Below are 18009 nucleotides of genomic sequence, written 5' to 3' on the forward strand. Positions count from 1 at the left end.
TTAAATGAATGAAAGTAGGCTACATGTAAGAAAGAAGTATAACTATTGTAAATCTGTATCAGTTCTCACAAGCCGAAGATGAAAACTGTAATACTAAAGCGAACATGCAAGGCAAAGTGACGCTGTAAATTACATATCTGATCTGAAAAAAAATTTTTTGTTCATGTAATGATAATTTTGTACATGTTTGAATTATGTTAAAGACTAACACACACACAATTTGTATCGATGTACTTAATTCTATCTGAAAATAAAAGTATTATATATATATATATATATATATATATATATATATATATATATATATATATATATATATATATATATATAAGTATATAGGCCTATATTTTATTTTAAATAAATAATTTGTATTGGATTTCAAATCTTTATATTTTTAAATTTGCTATTTCTTTTCGTGTTCGTTAAAGATTTTTTTTTTAAAAACATAATAATAAGGTATGGATAAGCTCACATACCTTTTTATTGGCAATTGAAAAATTAACATTCACAATACAATATTTTTCTCTATGCGCATTTTTCTGTGTGCACAAATTTCTGATTCCGCTTTTTTCTCTTTTTGCACACTTTTCTGTGTGCGCGAATTTCTGTTTGCACATTTTTACGTTGCGCATCTTTCTGGGAACTAACCCTACCCGCACCTGTTTCTAGCCCACCATAAAACTTTCTACAGTTTACTTCGCATACGATAAAGTAATAAGAGCAGCTTACAGCACTCGTCTAAACGTTTAAAAAATTGTTCCCGCGAACCGGATTCGAACCAGTGACCTAAGGATAGCTATTATCATCTACAGTCCTCCGCTCTACCAACTGAGCTATCGCGGGTTGCTCCTACACTTAACATGTTTCACTTATTTTGGCCTTTAGATTTAGACTAGATCTAGTTACAAGCTCTTCATTTTAGAAGTACTGAACTTCAAAAAAATAAGTATGGAACATAATCAGCACAGTAATACTAATGGTAATTGCAATACTAACAAAGACTGTAAAGAAAGTAGATCAAAATCTATATTATCTAGCCAAGAAAATGAAAAAAACCTGTCGTATTTAATACTATCTTATCTAGATGAAGTTGAAGATAGGATACAAGCCCTCATGCGAAACGCACAAAATCTTTCCCACGAAAGAGAGAGCTTACTTACAGTACTTTCGCATTTACAAGAAGAAAATAATCAAATAATAATTAGATCTAGAGATAGATCTAGTTCTAACAGTGGTGAGGAATCATCTACAGAAGGTGAGATGGTGCTTATCAGCTTACTTATTACTAATTTAATAATATTGGGTAAAACCTTAGTTTAGCGTCGTAAATTCGGCCAAAACTAGTAATGTAGGGAAAGAGTGATTCAGTGAATTAATAATAATATAATATAATATTAATATGTAGTAATGTAGGGCCTACTATGTAGATGTATGTAATCTATCGTTTTAGGTACGTAAAATCGCCCGCGACTAGTAATGTGAAAAACAGGTGACTCCTTACATTTTAATAATTATTTCACATTTTGAGGAGGATTTAGAAATCTAGTGTATTTATGTTTTGAAAAATACAAAAATGTTTCCTTGTTTCATTTATGTACCTGTTTTTAGGGCCTAAACAATTTAATTAAAACTTTTCAGTAATAAATGAACACCAGCGATGTTTCCAACAGATGCAACCATGCTCATTTACTATAGCAGCCATCTTGTTTAAGTTTTATTTTTATAGAGTTATGGCGCGAGATTCAGGGGGAAGTCACTCTATTTTACAAATGTCTTCTGTTTATATAGCAAATCTTGCTTACGGACACTGCTGTTTAAAGTTAATTTCTGGCCTATATTGATATATTTAGCCATTGATTTAGGTTTATTATTCATTTATCTATAATATTTGACACCAACATATCACAATATACTTCTATTACAGCCTTGACAATGAGGTAACGTTTTGGTACATTAATAGCCGCGGGTGATTTTACGTACCCAAAACGATAGATTACCTGTTTTATGTAGCCTATATAGTATATAGTAGGCCGGCTCGTTGCTTAGATGGCTGGATTGACCTCTGACCCTGTCCTATCCACAAATTCTTATCATTATTTTAACACAAGATGCTAATAAAATGGATAATATGCCTTAGAATGCCAGAAAAAATCGCGAGAATGGTGGTTGTAAATAATGAGAGGATTTCTAGTGGAGCACTCTCAGTATAAACTGAACCGCGGCCATAAACGACCGTATAACGGGGAAAACGGTCTGTATAACAGTAGATTAATATATAATTGAGATATTTACCATGTATATTTACAGTATTATTGATTATCTTTTCCAAAAATCCAATGCCCCCGTAAGTAACCTTGCAACAATTTCTCCCTGCTATTTTTAGTAATGTTGCGTCATTGTTACGCTAGTTGCCAGACAGAAACAACTAGTTTTTGTTTTTTGCGGAATGAACTGTTAAATCTAGTATTTTAATTATAATTTAATTGTAGCATGTGCGGAAAAAGTAAAATTATAGACATTATTATTGTATTAGTAATTTTATTTGTATATTTATTTTTTTCTTCTCTGTGGGCTGACAGTAGCTGCATTGAATTTAATTAGTGACCGTTGGTTAACCTCGTCAACGCTGCATGGCCTATTCGTTTATATAATAGTGATGCTCGTTCAGCGGCCTTTTTCAGAGCTAGGCCTAATTACGGGCGATTTTTAGACTTAATTGATCGGCCGTTAGCCTTTTTCATTGCTGCGTATTTTAAAAAATGCTCATTCAGCAGCCTTTTTTTTTTTTTGGCACTAAATAATCTGTTTACGGGCATTTTAAGCGTTTATTTATTTATTTTTTTAAGCTAGACGTAGCTCTAGTTAAAAAAAAAATAATTTTTTTATACAGTTGGCTGTCTAGCATGCCTGAATTGGGAACTTTAAAAAAAATGACTGGACTTTAAAAAAATGACCAGAAGTAGGGAAGAAGGTATGTTTTTCAATTTGCTTGAAGAAGGGGGGGGGGGGGGGAAGAGAGAGAGAAGTGAAGACACCGACCATCTCGTGTACGCGTGTTCATTCTATGACGTGTACTATATTTATTAGACCTATAATATTGTAGCAATACTTACAAACCTATAGGAGTGGTCGGTTGCTAACAACATTATAGCTACTTAACCCGGCATACGATTGGACAATTTTTTTTGGCTTAATTTTAGTGACTATCTCAATGTTAAGTTTATAAATAATTACCACATGAAGAGTGTGATTTCCCGGTGTATTTTTAGACAATAGTCGATTATAGTGCTGTGCATACCAGCTAAAATGTTAAAAATTGCTTTCTGGTAGTGAAGGTCAAACGTAAGAGTTGTCCAAGTTTGGACGATTTAAAAACTTTGAATATTTGCGAGACTGTTGTCAAAATTGACACAAGGGTGTATTAATATTATAGTAATAGTAAAATTGTTCTCCCAATTGGGTCACTCAAACAACATTTTTTTAACATGTAATTCCATGGCTACCAGTCCCAGGGTTCCTGCGGCCTCCTGAAATTTCAGGATGTCCTGGAACTCTCCTTGAATTTTAAAAATCCAGAAAACTCCTGGATTTCTCCTGGAATTTTAACATTTCTCCTGAAATTTTGTAAAATGTCCTGAAATTTTACTCGCGGGGATAATTTTAGCATATATTTTTGTGTGCGTTAGATATCTAGGTCATCAGATCTGACCACCCCCAGTAAAATGTTCTGCTTTGTCGATTATGCGCATACAAGGCACACATTTTAAAATATAGACCTGTAGCTGTCTTTAACCTGTAGGTTTGGTTTAATTTTTTTCTCACTTCTATGAGTGAGGCTCAGTTTGATAAGCCTGAAGTTCTTTATTTTTTTAATTAAAAATTTCAAGTAGGCTCAAATCTAGTTTTTTGCCCAGCTAATTTGTAACATAGTCCGATAGGCCCTATTCTAATTTCTATTTACATGCATGTTGTTGTTGTAATACTACTACCCTCCCATCCCGCCTCTCAATTTCTTTCCCAAGGCGGGGTGGAGGAAGCTGGGGGAAAGCACTGGTTGGGTATATGAAGTGAACTCTGTGTGACCCGCTAGTGATGTCATCAGCAATATACTACAGGCCCACCGTAAGCTTAGATAAACTCAGACTGACCCTGCACTACCATGTCTAGCTGGGGGGGGGGGGGGGGGGAAGAGATACGCTACTGGCAATTAAAAAAAAAACTTTGAGGTTACTTATCAGAAAAATATATTCTATTTGTGGCGGAAATGTTTTATTTCCAAAGTAGTTTATTTCTAGTAGGCTATATCTAAGCTACTCAGGTTGATATACTTGTTCATCAAATGGTAAAAAGCTAAAATTACAGTTAGGATATTTACTTTTGAAGACTTCCATTTAATCAATATACCATGTCCATTTTTAAAAGATAAATCATGGTTTCAGCAGTTCTGTTTATTAATATTGACATTGTTAGTACGGAGGCTGACATTGGTGAGGTGGGGAGGGGTTAAGACACTTGACACTGAGGTATGGCTATGATTGCTAGGCTTAATATGTTTCTCAGTAGCAAAGGGGGGTCAGGGTGTTGAGTAGTTAAATTATGTCCTGAAATTTTGGTTTTTCTCCTGAAAAACTCCTGGAATTCTCCTGGAATTTTAAGTTCACTTTGGTGTAGGAACCCTGCAGTGTGGAAGCTGTATAGTAATATAGTTGTGTTTTTTTAAATTGCCATTCATTTTCGGACCATTATTTTTAGCATAATTAGGCTAATTAACTTATCGAGCTGACGCCGCTATTTAATTGTTTTATTTCAGTAATTAACAATTTGTTAATTCGACACTACCCCCCCCCCCCCTCCGCCCATCAAAAGCAGCCGTCCGTGACGACAGTTTACAGACGATAATGAAAATATAATGCGGAAATTGTTCCCCCCCCCCCCAGTCACAAATCCAACCCATCTCTACAATTGTAAACATTTACATTTGTCGTGACCCACAGCTCACCAGACCAGTGTGTTGATCTCTAGAAGTAGTGAGAGTTGTCCAACTATTACTAGACTTAGTATTAGTGGGGTTAGTACTACATTTGCTTATTTAATTATTTATCGTGCTTTCAAATATGATATAGCCTAATAGATTTTTGTTAGGACTAATTCTTTTTAATAAATTTTCATTAGGCTAATTATAATATTATTTTCCCTGTGCTTCGATCAAATATTTATATTAGGCTAACTAATATGTGTGCTGTGCTCGCTTTGTGGCACTCAATGCTTCTCTCGTTGACAAAACAGCGCAAGAGAGCACGCGTGGCCTGTGACGATGTTTGGAATGCATATTTCTTGCTCTCAACTGATCAGTTTTAATGCGCTGACATTTTTAAAAACATTCTATAGGCATGTTTTTATTGAATAGGCTGATACACTGTTTGTATTAGTTAGCTTCTCTCGTTGATAAAATTACGCAATCGAGCGGGCGAGCTTTTGTCTGCGCTTGGTCTGTGTCGCTGATTGGGATGCATTTCTCGCCTACATGTGATAAATTTTAATGCAATGACAGTTTTTAAAAGAGAAATCAAATAGATACGAATCTTAACTAAATATTTTAAACTCAGTCTTTGTGATTATCGTGCAGGTCCCATAGCTCAGTAAGGGAGGAGGGTTAGATTCATTTTACTATTGTCCTAATTAAACCTTGCTAAAATACTTACACTGATTAATCAAAACTAAATAAAAAGTGAATACAAATTTCCTTTAAAAAGTTTAGATCTATATATTTTAAACAAAAACATGATTATTTTTGGTTTCTTTTGGTTTCATTTGGCCTATACTAAAAAAATATAATATTGAAAATAAGTTACATAACCTTTCGATTATGTTTTATTGCAGCATATCTCCGCTCCCCCCTCCCCACACATGATCCTTACGAACATCCTAGGTCGTTTTCAGGTCAACTATAGGAGTCGATCTCCGAATGGTTGTCACGGAAAAACTTTTCCCAGCTAAGCTGTTGGTCACCAATAATTAAGAGCATGCATTTTAGCCCCTAATGAGCTAAAAACCAGTGCCTGGTTGCTATGAGATATAACTCTAGTTTTCATTGGTATTGTTTTAATAGAAAAATAACTAAAATTAAGATTTTGTGAGTTTATGTACTATATTAACTATTAATATATTATAAAGTAATCTATCGTTTTAGGTGCGTAAAATCGACCGAGGTTAGTTATGTGGAAAAAGGTGACTCATTATTATGGCTAAAATACAAGTATATGGATTGTGATATAACTAAAATACAAGTATATTGATTGTGATATATTATTGTCAAATAGGCTATAATAGATAATTGAATAATAAACCAAAAGCAATGTCTAAATATATCAATTGATAAAAAACAGGGATGCCAAATCACACCCTGCCGGTGACTGCCCATGCAAAATTGAATTTTTCCCCCACTGAAACCTTCTCAGGAGTATTCTTATCAACTCCCCAAAGCTTCATGAACTTTTTATATACCGTAAAGAAATAATGGCAGAAGCCAATGTCACAGAAGAAACCCTAATAGAACGATTGGAACCAAAGCCTTCAGATATCGTTCTTGGTTCCTCTGTTACTTTTGAACAACTGCAGCCTGCAGATGTTGACTGGCCTATCTGCTGGACTTTAGATAAAAAAATATTATTGGCTAACTATCCATAATAAAAAACCTGGTTGTATCCCTTGCTGAAAAGTTGGCAATCTCAGAGTCGAGGCAAAAATGGGAATGAAGGTATCGAACGAATGGGTCGACAATAAAAAAGTTCCTTCTGTACAAATCAACAACAACAGCTTATGTCTTTAAGAGAGAAATTATTCGATCACAAAGAAGCTGCGGCACACAAAGCTGCGCTTAAGATCCTAACAGAAGCCGCTGCAGCATCTATTGAGAATGTGTTGTTAAAGGCATTAACTTGTGAGAAAATCATAACTGCAAAGATTTTTCATACAGCGTATGTAGTAGCCAAAGAAAACCAATCGTTTCATTATTATGAATCTGAAATAGATTTGCAAGAACTAAACGGAGATGAGATGGGCCGTATTCTTCATTCAACCATTGCTTGCATAAATGTAGTCTATCACCAGTTGTGAAATGAGAAAAATTTGTTCCAAGAAATTGTACGGTTGAACAGTAAAATTTCATTGATCATCAACAAATCGACTATGCTTAGCCAAAATCGACTTTAATTGTACATATTCATGTTTGTCTAGCTGACAGTGGAATGACCTCACCAGTAAATTTATTCTTGGATTTGGTAGAACTCAAAAGTTTACCCGCAAATGGAGTTTTTGCTTCTTTACTACACTGCCTTCCTTTCTATGGGTTAACAAAAGACTTTCTAAGAAGGAGCTTGGTTTACCTTTCATGTGATGGAGCATCTGTGATGGTTGGAAGCAAAAGTGGCCTCAAGACAAAAGTTTCCATCGGTTCTGGTTTGGTATTGTGCTAACCACAAGTGGCCTCAAGACAAAAGTTTCCAACAGTTCTGGTTTGGTATTGTGCTAACCACAAGTGGCCTCAAGACAAAAGTTTCCATCAGTTCTGGTTTGGTATTGTGCTAACCACAAGTGGCCTCAAGACAAAAGTTTCCATCAGTTCTGGTTTGGTATTGTGCTAACCACAAGTGGCCTCAAGACAAAAGTTTCCAACGGTTCTGGTTTGGTATTGTGCTAACCACAAGTGGCCTCAAGACAAAAGTTTCCAACAGTTCTGGTTTGGTATTGTGCTAACCACAAATGGCCTCAAGACAAAAGTTTCCAACAGTTCTGGTTTGGTATTGTGCTAACCACAAGTGGCCTCAAGACAAAAGTTTCCAACAGTTCTGGTTTGGTATTGTGCTAACCACAAGTGGCCTCAAGACAAAAGTTTCCATCAGTTCTGGTTTGGTATTGTGCTAACCACAAGTGGCCTCAAGACAAAAGTTTCCATCAGTTCTGGTTTGGTATTGTGCTAACCACAAGTGGCCTCAAGACAAAAGTTTCCATCGGTTCTGGTTTGGTATTGTGCTAACCACAAGTGGCCTCAAGACAAAAGTTTCCAACAGTTCTGGTTTGGTATTGTGCTAACCACAAATGGCCTCAAGACAAAAGTTTCCATCAGTTCTGGTTTGGTATTGTGCTAACCACAAGTGGCCTCAAGACAAAAGTTTCCATCGGTTCTGGTTTGCTAACCACCGACTGGAACTCTCCGTTGGTGATGTCGTAAAACAAATTTTAGCGATCAACAGATTTAAGGCATTCATTGATAAACTGTATGTAGTTTATCATTCTTCACACAAAAATTACAGAGAATTACAACTATGTGCTTGTTTGTTTGAGGCTGAGTTGTTAAAAATTGGAAGAATGTTAAGCATGCGATGTGTGGCATCCAGCTTCCATTCTGTTTTAGCAGTTTGGGAAGATTATGAAGTTTTAGTATTTTTTTTTTGAAGCATTTTGAAAAAGCTTAACTTGGCTCAACCAGAGACAAAAAAAGATCTATGTTCTATAAATTTTGCCAAGATTTAAGTTAGTGTATTTCTTGTCATTTTTCTACATCCTGTTTTGGTTACAGTTAAACACGCAATTAAATACTCTACTGGGGAGCTGTTACTATTCAAATGTTTGATCTTTATATTGCTATGTGACAGACAACATCCATTTAGTCTATCATATTGGTTACAGTGAACTATACCAGGGAAATTAAAGGTCTGGGTATAGTGCTAACAGTTAAATCCTTCACAGTATGTTGTTATTCCCATGTGAGTCACCAGTTCTGCTGGAGTACCTACATTTACATCAAGTATTTTAAAATAATTTAATCAGCCTATCATTACCTCGCGGTATTGTTTACCTACTGGTTCTAGTAGTTCCATGTATGGGTCCGGTCCGCCTGTTGTAACGCCGCTGTAGTCACTGTATTGTTAACCTACTGGTTCTAGTAGTTCCATGTATCGGTCCGGTCCGCCTGTTGTAACGCCGCTGTAGTCACTGTATTGTTTACCTACTGGTTCTAGTAGTTCCATGTATGGGTCCGGTCCGCCTGTTGTAACGCCGCTGTAGTCACTGTATTGTTAACCTACTGGTTCTAGTAGTTCCATGTCCGGTCCGCCTGTTGTAACGCCGCTGTAGTCACTGTATTGTTTACCTACTGGTTCTAGTAGTTCCATGTATGGGTCCGGTCCGCCTGTTGTAACGCCGCTGTAGTCACTGTATTGTTTACCTACTGGTTCTAGTAGTTCCATGTATCGGTCCGGTCCGCCTGTTGTAACGCCGCTGTAGTCACTGTATTGTTTACCTACTGGTTCTAGTAGTTCCATGTATGGGTCCGGTCCGCCTGTTGTAACGCCGCTTCAACGAGCGTCTTTCAAGGGATGAAAAACACAATTTAAAAAAAAGAAAAAAAAACATAAAACGAGTTGTAAATTAGAGGGCAATAGGGGTGGATTGTGACATCCTTTGGGGGGGGGGGGAGGGGGCTGACTTTTTGTGACAGTGAGAGGAGATGGTACGAATAGTGCAAAAAAGTGTGACATCATTTGTGGACGACCCCTTATTTAAGAACAAGGAAAGCTGACATTTCAGTTCTACAAAGTTGTAAAGGGTAACTCCGCCTGCTGATAGGATAGTGGTGAAAGGCAGACATGTTCTTACAAATCCTTAATTACAATTTTTGTGTGCATAGACTACTAATTGATGTTCAGTTTCTTTCAGTTTCTGACATCTCTTAAAGGGGGTGGGTGGGGGGGGGGGGCAGAATGAAATTTAATTTTATACAAATCATTTAAGCCCCCATGCCCTCCTTACGGAGAAAAATGTCTAAAAGAAACACACTGTTTACTTTGAAAACCACACTAGACTTTCAAAAATGAAAATACAAATGTAGTTGTAAATACATATTTTGGTTTGAAAAGTGGAACTTAAATTTGATGCTATGCCATGGAGCAGGGGTGCAGGGGAGGGGGGACTTGTTATTTATTAGTGTCAGTGGTAAAGTTTAAAGCAATTTCTTTTTTCCTACATTGGCATTTCTTTTTTTCCTACATTCATATCATGATTTAAATGTTCTTTATCAGGAGAACATCAAGAAATCTGCTCCACCATTGAGAGGCTCAAGAAAAGATGCAAAAGCGTAGAAATAAAAATTCATACAATTAGAAGTGCAGAACAGGAAAGTGCTTATAAGACAGTCAACTCTTTAGTCAAAGATCTGGAGCAGATATGTTTGCAGAATGAAAGTGATGATCAAACTTACAGCCAATTAGCTCAAAGTTATTTGAATGCATGTGTGTCTGACTTGAGTAGTACTGGCCCAATTGATTACAAATTTCAAGGTATGATTTTAGGCTGCAGACTGGAAGATCAGAAGCAAGTAAGACAACGGCTTGAATGTTTAGTCAATGGGAAATGCCATGTCAGTCAAATTGAAGAGGAATTCACGGCATCAGCTCAAAATGTTGAACAAAGTGAATGTTTATCTAAAAGTGCTTGTTCTTCAGAAAAAATATAATATTCATATATAGTATATTTGATATGGTAAGCATATATGTACAGTATAGGAGCTTGGTTGTTTCTTGAAATGTGCTAACTAAAATTGTAAGCTGTCTGTATGAGAAAGCCAAACCAACCCTTAGACTACAGATAGAAATAACACGGTTTTGTTTTAGCACTTTAAGCCTGCTAATTTAAACTTCCATTTTTATACGATGTCAAATCAAAAATAATTCTTCGTTGCTTAAGCAGTGCTTTAAATGTAAGTTTAATATATTCCTACCTGGATTTATAAATAGGCCTACTGTTTTTATTCATCAAATAAAAATGTAAAAAAGGTGAAAAATTTGTGATTATTAATATTTGATATTATTTCATGTTTAATTTTGATCAATAAAATTGGTATAGTGATCATAGTAGGTAATCTACAGTGAACATTATATAGAGTTTCGCTTGATAGAAATATTTATTCTAAGCTTAGATTTATGACAACAATCATATAAAAATATCCCAACAAACAAAATAGTAACTCAACTTTCAAATAAGCAGACAGTCATAAAAAATAATCTTAAAAATTGCTTTTTACAAGCTTTTATTTAGTTTGCAATGTCTGTGAGTTTGCGGCAAATCTTGTAACTCAATTTTGACCCACTTCTAATGCAGCAATTTCATTAAAACTTTCCAGATAAGTTCCACTTTGATGACTAGAAGTTAATCAATTTTTAAAATTTAAATTAGATGTTTAATTAGTCATTAAAAAGATATATTGCTATATTCAATAACAAAAGGGGGGATAACTAGCTAGATCCGATCACCCAAACAGTCTGGTGAGCTGTGGTCCACGAGAATGTTTACAATCGTAATGCCAGTCAAGCTAGTAAAGGCTATTAGGGGCAGATAATTAAGTTTTTAAACGATTTGAAACTAAGGGCAGGTAACAAGATCTGGTTGCTGTCATCTGTAAATTGTCACCGACAGCTGCTTACACTAAGGTGGGTGGGAGGGGTTGGAGAGGGGGAATGGATGCCTGTCACCCTTCCTGGGACATAGGCCGCTGACAAGAGCTTTCCAGGCATCTCTGTCCTGAGCTAGTCTCTCCAACTGTCCCCAGGTGTATCCAATTTTCTTGGTGTCTTCTTCCAGGTCATCTCCAGGTCTTTCTTGGTCTGCCTCTCCTCCTCCTGCCCTGTGGATTCCAGGTGAGGGCCTGTCTTGTTATGCTGGACACAGGCTTCCTGATTTGTGGCCAATCCATTTTTTCTGGAGGATCTCTTCTTCAGATGGTAATTGATTTGTTCGTTGCCCTAATACCTCATTTCTTTTAGAGTTTTAGACCAGCGCATTCTCAGGATCTTTTTTTAGGCAGGAGTTTATAAATGATTGTATTTTCTTCTTATTTGTAGCAGTTATTCTCCGTGTCTCAGCTCCATAGAGTAAAACAGGTTTCACTAGTGTGTTGAAGAACCAAATTTTTATTCCAAGGGTTTAATCTCCAGAACCCCAAAAATTTTTAGTTGGTTGAAGACTGCTCTTGCCTTGCCTGTCCTTATCTTTATGTCTGCTTCTGTAATGCCCTGCTTATCAAGGCAACCCTGCCTTACTCCGGTCTGTACAGGGAAGGCCTCCAAAGTCTGTTTACCATGCACTACTCTACATTTCAGACCTTCATATGAAGACATAATAATGTTGACCATTTTCAATTATGATGCGCAGAGTAGTCCCTCCTTCCACTCTTCTGATATTTGTTCATCTTCCCACATTTTCTTGAAGAGTGTGTATAGTAGTGTGGTGCTAGTTTCTATATCAGCTGTCAGTGCTTCTGCCGGTATACCATCTATTCCTGGAGCCTTCCAATTTTTCAGCTGCTTTATAACTTTATGTATCTCTTCTTTTGAAGGCGGGTTACAGTCTATAGGGAGATCATAAAGCATCATATTCTTTGTGCCTTCATAGTACCTCCAGTCGGCCTATACTTCCACAGCTAGGCTACATGTCACACAACTTTGATGGTGTAAGCGGGACAAGATTTAGGTCAAACTGAGCATCCTGTGAAAAGTAAATACTACCCCGATATCACAGACGACATGCGACAATTCGATCATAAAGCAGGAAAAGAAAAAATCTGACATTTCAGTTAGATTTTCACAATTATGTCCCCTAGTTTGTAACAATCCATGAAGGATGTTATTGATATTGTCGCACTATAGACGTTTAAGAACATATTATACATCATAAGATGAGAACATTTATACATCATAAGATGAATTGATGAGATTAAATTTATTGCATCAAATATGTACAGCTATTAAATAAGTAACAATAAATTACTAAGCTAAATTTTTTTTAAATTAATACGTTTTACAATTTTTAAATTCAAGGCTGTAAATATAACTGCAAGTCAAGCACACAATTTTTAATGTCAGGTATTATCCACATCATTTAACTTTAAATAGATAGCAACAGCATTAATTTGAAGTAAATATCGGTAAACAATTCTTTCTTTGACACCACACATAATATGGGAAATGGTAATTGAAAGAAATACATTGGTTGTGCCCGCCATATTGTAATATTTTATGTCATTTATTTTTAATACAATTTTTTTGCACACAAAACAACCCTACATTGGGGTGCTGTCCTGTATAATGGTGTAAACATCTGGAGAAAAGAACAGGGTGCTACAAGAATCTGGTAAGCTATCTCTCTCTCTCTCTCTATATATCTATAATATAAGCGGGCAAGTAGTGTGTCAGTCCTTCCTTCCTTCCTTCCTTCCTTCCGTCATCGCTATAGCTTTTGGAACCATAAAAGTAAACATCGCGCCATGAAGTGCTTTTCAGTGCACCGCAGTGTCTTATTATAAGTATTAGAGTAGGGTTTGTTTATATAGCGGCATAGAGCTATTTTATAATTTCCACTGTTTGTACAATTTTGCATAACGTAAAGAGAATATTAAATACACGCACATTGCTAAAACATATTAAAAGGATCAATGTCAAATATAGTTTTCGTTAATATTCCTAGAAAAAGTGGATACATTTCAATAACATAATAACAGTACGGTAGAAAAATCAAATTAATATAACTCTTTTTTCTAATTTTGACAAAAGAGGTAATTTAAAAATACATTAAACTCACGCTAATAAAAAATGTGAATGCAAATATACGGTCGTCATAGAAGGAATTAGTGTTGCAATAATATAATTAGCAAAATGTGAATGCAAATTATCCGGAAGTGTAAGAGTAAATTATTGTTAGAAAATTATAATTAACATGGATTGATAAAAGGCAATCTTTTATTTATTTTATTCACTGAATGTAGGCCCTACTGTTTATTACTTATAATTTTTAATCAACTATTCAGCACTATTATAGGCGCGTCATCACGTTCATTAGGTGCGCAATGGTTTTAGTTATGAAACTCAATTGTAAATTTTTAAAATTTAAAGTACTGGAAAAAAGATGCGTGAATGGATAAAGTGAAATATTGTAGGTAAAACAGTATAAATAATAGGCAGTATTTAAAATATCCCTTAGGGGGCGCCAAAGTGGGTTGGAAAAAATTTACGAGGGGGGGGGGGGTGGAAATCGAAAGTTTTAGGGCGGGGGGGGGGGGGAAGGGGTGCAAATCGAAAGTTTGAGGGGGGTGCAAATCACTGGAAAGGGCGCGATTTGGCGCTACGGGCTAGACTGTGAGCAATATGCCTTTATGATTGCATTTAAATTGTGTTTATGTTATGAGTGTTGTGTTTGTTTTTTCGTTTTTTTGTTTTTTTTTTTTTGCGTTCGTTTATGTTGTGTTTAGTTTTGTTCTGTTCCCAAGTTGGTACATTTAAAAAAGATTTACCGTGGCGGAGCACGGGATGCAGCTAGTATATATATATATGTGTGTGTATTTAATCATGCTAAAAACATTGTGATCAAAGAAAATCTCCAAGACCAAATGCAGACTTTTCATTAGTAAAACCCTAACCCTATCTCCAATGATAGATTACTAGGAGAGATGAAACTGAATGCAGTTTCTGAAATAAATGAAAAAAGAAGATGGCGATGGATGTTGCATGAATGAATCCAGATGACATTGCAGGAATGATGCTCAACTTGATGTCTCAAGGAAAATGAAAGCAGGTAAGGCCAAGGGAAACGTGGATGTGCACGGCGGGGAAGCAGCTGGCAGAGGCAGGACTGTCATGGGGGACTGCCAAGTAGCAGAGGCAGGACTGTCATGGGGGACTGCCAGAAAGCAGAGGCAGGACTGTCATGGGGGACTGCCAGAAAGCAGCTGGCAGAGGCAGGACTGTTATGGGGGACTGCCAGGAAGCAGAAGCAGGACTGTCATGGGGGACTGCCAGTAAAATTTCCGGTGACCGACAAAAGTGGAGGGAGCTTTCTGTAGCAAGTAGCAGCCTCATGTCTCTTGGGCACAAAAAGGAAAAGATGATATTTATATACATATCTATATACATAGGCTTTCATATATATTCTCATATCCAAACTGCTTACAATGTGATATCTCTTACCATAAAAGAATGTTAAGACATAAATAATAATGCAGTCCTGACAAAACACTAGGTATTTTTAAAAAAAATGACACATCACATCTTAACTGACATCTGACTGAGAACGATCAAATGACAATCTCACCTGGAACCTGACTGAGAACCATCAAATGACAATCTCACCTGGAACCTGACTGAGAACCATCAAATGACATCTCACCTGGAACCTGACTGAGAACCATCAAATGATTACTTTTGATTTAGCACTAAGATATTGGTTCAACCAGATTTCAATGATATTGAGGGATTATAAAAAAAGTATGTGTAGTTTTTTTATCAGCCAGCCTTCACTTACAGCAAAATGAATACTTCAAATGCCCATATAGAACTATTTGTTGAATTTTTTAAGTCAATACTTTTTAAAAATAATTTACGCATTTGTTTTTTTTTTTTAAAATATCAAAATCTATACAGACTTATTGCCAGCCTAACACTATTATAAACTCTGGCCTTGTAACACTATTATAAACTCTGGCCTTGTAACACTATTATAAACTCTGGCCTTGTAACACTATTATAAACTCTGGCCTTGTAACACTATTATAAACTCTGGCCTTGTAACACTATTATAAACTCTGGCCCTGTAACACTATTATAAACTCTGGCAACACACCACAGACATTCCTGACTGGATTTTGGTCAAACTGGTTTGGCCATTTTACTATAATAGAAAAAACATCCAATTTACTTAACTACAACAAAGTAGAGTACAGTTCAATTCATTTAAAAATGACTACTTGTTTTTTTACTAGCAATAAACATACATTCTTCTTCAATCTTAAATGATTACATGTCCACATGTTGTGCACCATATGCCTTGCTTTTCTTTCAGAATTTACTTACATAACCTTTGTTCATCTGAGCATGCAGATCCATTGCTTTTTCATTTATCAATTAAAAATAATTAAAATTCCAAACAGAAATTAAAAAACTAATTACATTTTTGCAAGTATAAGTATAAAGCAGTTTAGATAAAACAGAAACAGAATTTTACAATATGTCATAGGAAACCATGGGTCGTCTTGGTCCGATGGGACACAACCAAAATATTGGTAGACCTTGTCCACACAGCCTTCTGTAAGAACTGTAACATTGGCCTGCTCGAATACTGTTCAAGAAGAAAAACAAGAAGGTTTGTTTATATAACGACTTAAATTTATTTTATAGTTGCCACTGTTTATATATATATATATATATATAAAAACAGTGGCAACTATAAAATAAATTTAAGTCGTTATATGTATGTATACATATATGTATGTATACATATATGTATGTATACATATATGTATGTATACATATATGTATGTATACATATATGTATGTATACATATATATGTATGTATACATATATATGTATGTATACATATATATGTATGTATACATATATATGTATGTATACATATATATGTATGTATACATATATATGTATGTATACATATATATGTATACATATATATGTATGTATACATATATATGTATGTATACATATATATGTATGTATACATATATATGTATGTATACATATATATGTATGTATACATATATATGTATGTATACATATATATGTATGTATACATATATATGTATGTATACATATATATGTATGTATACATATATATGTATGTATACATATATATGTATGTATACATATATATGTATGTATACATATATATATATATGTATGTATACATATATATATGTATATATACATATATTTATGTATATATACATATATATATGTATATATATGTATATATATGTATATATATACATATATATACATATATATGTATGTATACATATATATATGTATGTATACATATATATATGTATATATACATATATATATGTATATATATGTATATATATGTATATATATACATACATATACATATATATATACATATATATATTTATCTAATGTATAAAGCTCAGTTCTGTATGTAATGCATATGTTTGTCGTTGGAATTGTATGAATTTAAGTGTTAGAAAATTATCGTGCGCATTTGTCTAAATTTATGAGCTAAAAAATCACTATTGAAAGTGTTGGGAAATAATTTTCATTTTTCAAATTATAGTAATAATTGTCGGCATGTTCATTAAACACAAGTTTTAAAAAAATATCATCTTTTACAAAAATTCTAATTATGTCTTTATTTAGTCCTATAGCATTTACTTCCCTTTGATAAATTAGGAAAACACAATTACTTCCCTTTATAAAACCATTGCATTCGTGGAAAATTTTATTACTTTGTTTTGGTGTTGGGAAAAAAAATAATTACATAATTAGCGGGGATTGATCAAGTGCAAATGTTGTAGGTATTTTACGGATAAGCTTGGAGTATTAAAATTGTTCATTAAATTGAAACAGGTGCGTTCGTTTAAGTGAGTGCAAAAGACTGTGAATAAGTTGGGGTACGATAGTCGTTCATTAAGCTAAAACAGGTGATTCCGCCCCGGGCGTTTATGTTCGCGTTAGTGTTTTCTTTGTGTTTAGGTGGGTTTGCGTTAGTGGTTGCGTTTTGATTTGGTTCGTTTTTGTTCTTTCTTTTTTCGTTTTTGTTTGTGTTTTTTTGTTTGGGTTTGTATTTGTGTTTTTGGTTGGTTTTGCGTTTGGATTTGGTTTGTTTTCGTTTGCTTTTTCGTTGTTTTTTTGTGTTGGTATTGGTGTTTGTGGTTGGGTTTGTTGTTAGGTTTTTGTTTTCGTTTGCTTTTTTGTTTGTTTTTTCTTTGTGTTTATATTGGTGTTTGTGGTTGTGGTTGGGTTTGTTGTTAGGTTTTTGTTTTCGTTTGTATTTGTAATTGTGTTAGCGTTATGTTTGCGTTTTGTTGTTTTGGTTGGTTGTGGTTTGGGTGGGCAATGCCGGGTTTATGATGATTACTAAACACACAGGTAATGGTCTTTAACAGAAAGGTTTTTCACAGAAGCCAGAGCAGGGCCTGGCCGGGACGG

At 34.9% G+C, this 18009-nt stretch overlaps 2 protein-coding genes and 1 non-coding gene across 4 annotated transcripts; 1 reads left to right on the forward strand and 2 right to left on the reverse strand.

The window, feature by feature from the left end:
- Positions 1 to 696: 696 nt before the first annotated feature.
- LOC131946394 (BAG family molecular chaperone regulator 2) lies at positions 697 to 10849 on the forward strand. 2 transcript variants are annotated; one of them, XM_059307136.1, is made up of 3 exons: positions 1125 to 1255; positions 2891 to 2971; positions 10080 to 10849. In XM_059307136.1, the coding sequence occupies exons 2-3, from the start codon at positions 2950 to 2952 to the stop codon at positions 10511 to 10513; spliced, it is 456 nt and encodes a 151-aa protein (XP_059163119.1). In that variant the 5' UTR covers positions 1125 to 1255; positions 2891 to 2949; the 3' UTR covers positions 10514 to 10849. The 2 variants fall into 2 exon arrangements, with proteins under 2 accessions (XP_059163117.1, XP_059163119.1); XM_059307134.1 differs by lacking the exon at positions 2891 to 2971 and having other exon boundaries at positions 697 to 1255; positions 10080 to 10847.
- Positions 759 to 843, reverse strand: Trnay-gua (transfer RNA tyrosine (anticodon GUA)). Its single transcript is given in 2 exon segments — positions 759 to 794; positions 807 to 843. It is a non-coding gene; the product is annotated as a tRNA-Tyr (tRNA).
- A 3274-nt stretch (positions 10850 to 14123) lies between the features above and the next one.
- On the reverse strand, positions 14124 to 16161 carry LOC131946384 (palmitoyltransferase ZDHHC21; the record flags this gene model as incomplete). The annotated part of the gene is given in 1 exon segment (XM_059307108.1): positions 14124 to 16161. A coding segment is annotated over 1 exon segment (118 nt), but the record flags the coding sequence as incomplete, so codon positions are not given.
- Between the last annotated feature and the right edge of the window lie 1848 nt (positions 16162 to 18009).

Source organism: Physella acuta, unplaced genomic scaffold (genome assembly GCF_028476545.2).
Source record: "Physella acuta isolate Inbredline_101_S28 unplaced genomic scaffold, ASM2847654v3 ptg000557l, whole genome shotgun sequence".
Taxonomy (NCBI): Eukaryota; Metazoa; Mollusca; class Gastropoda; family Physidae; genus Physella; species Physella acuta.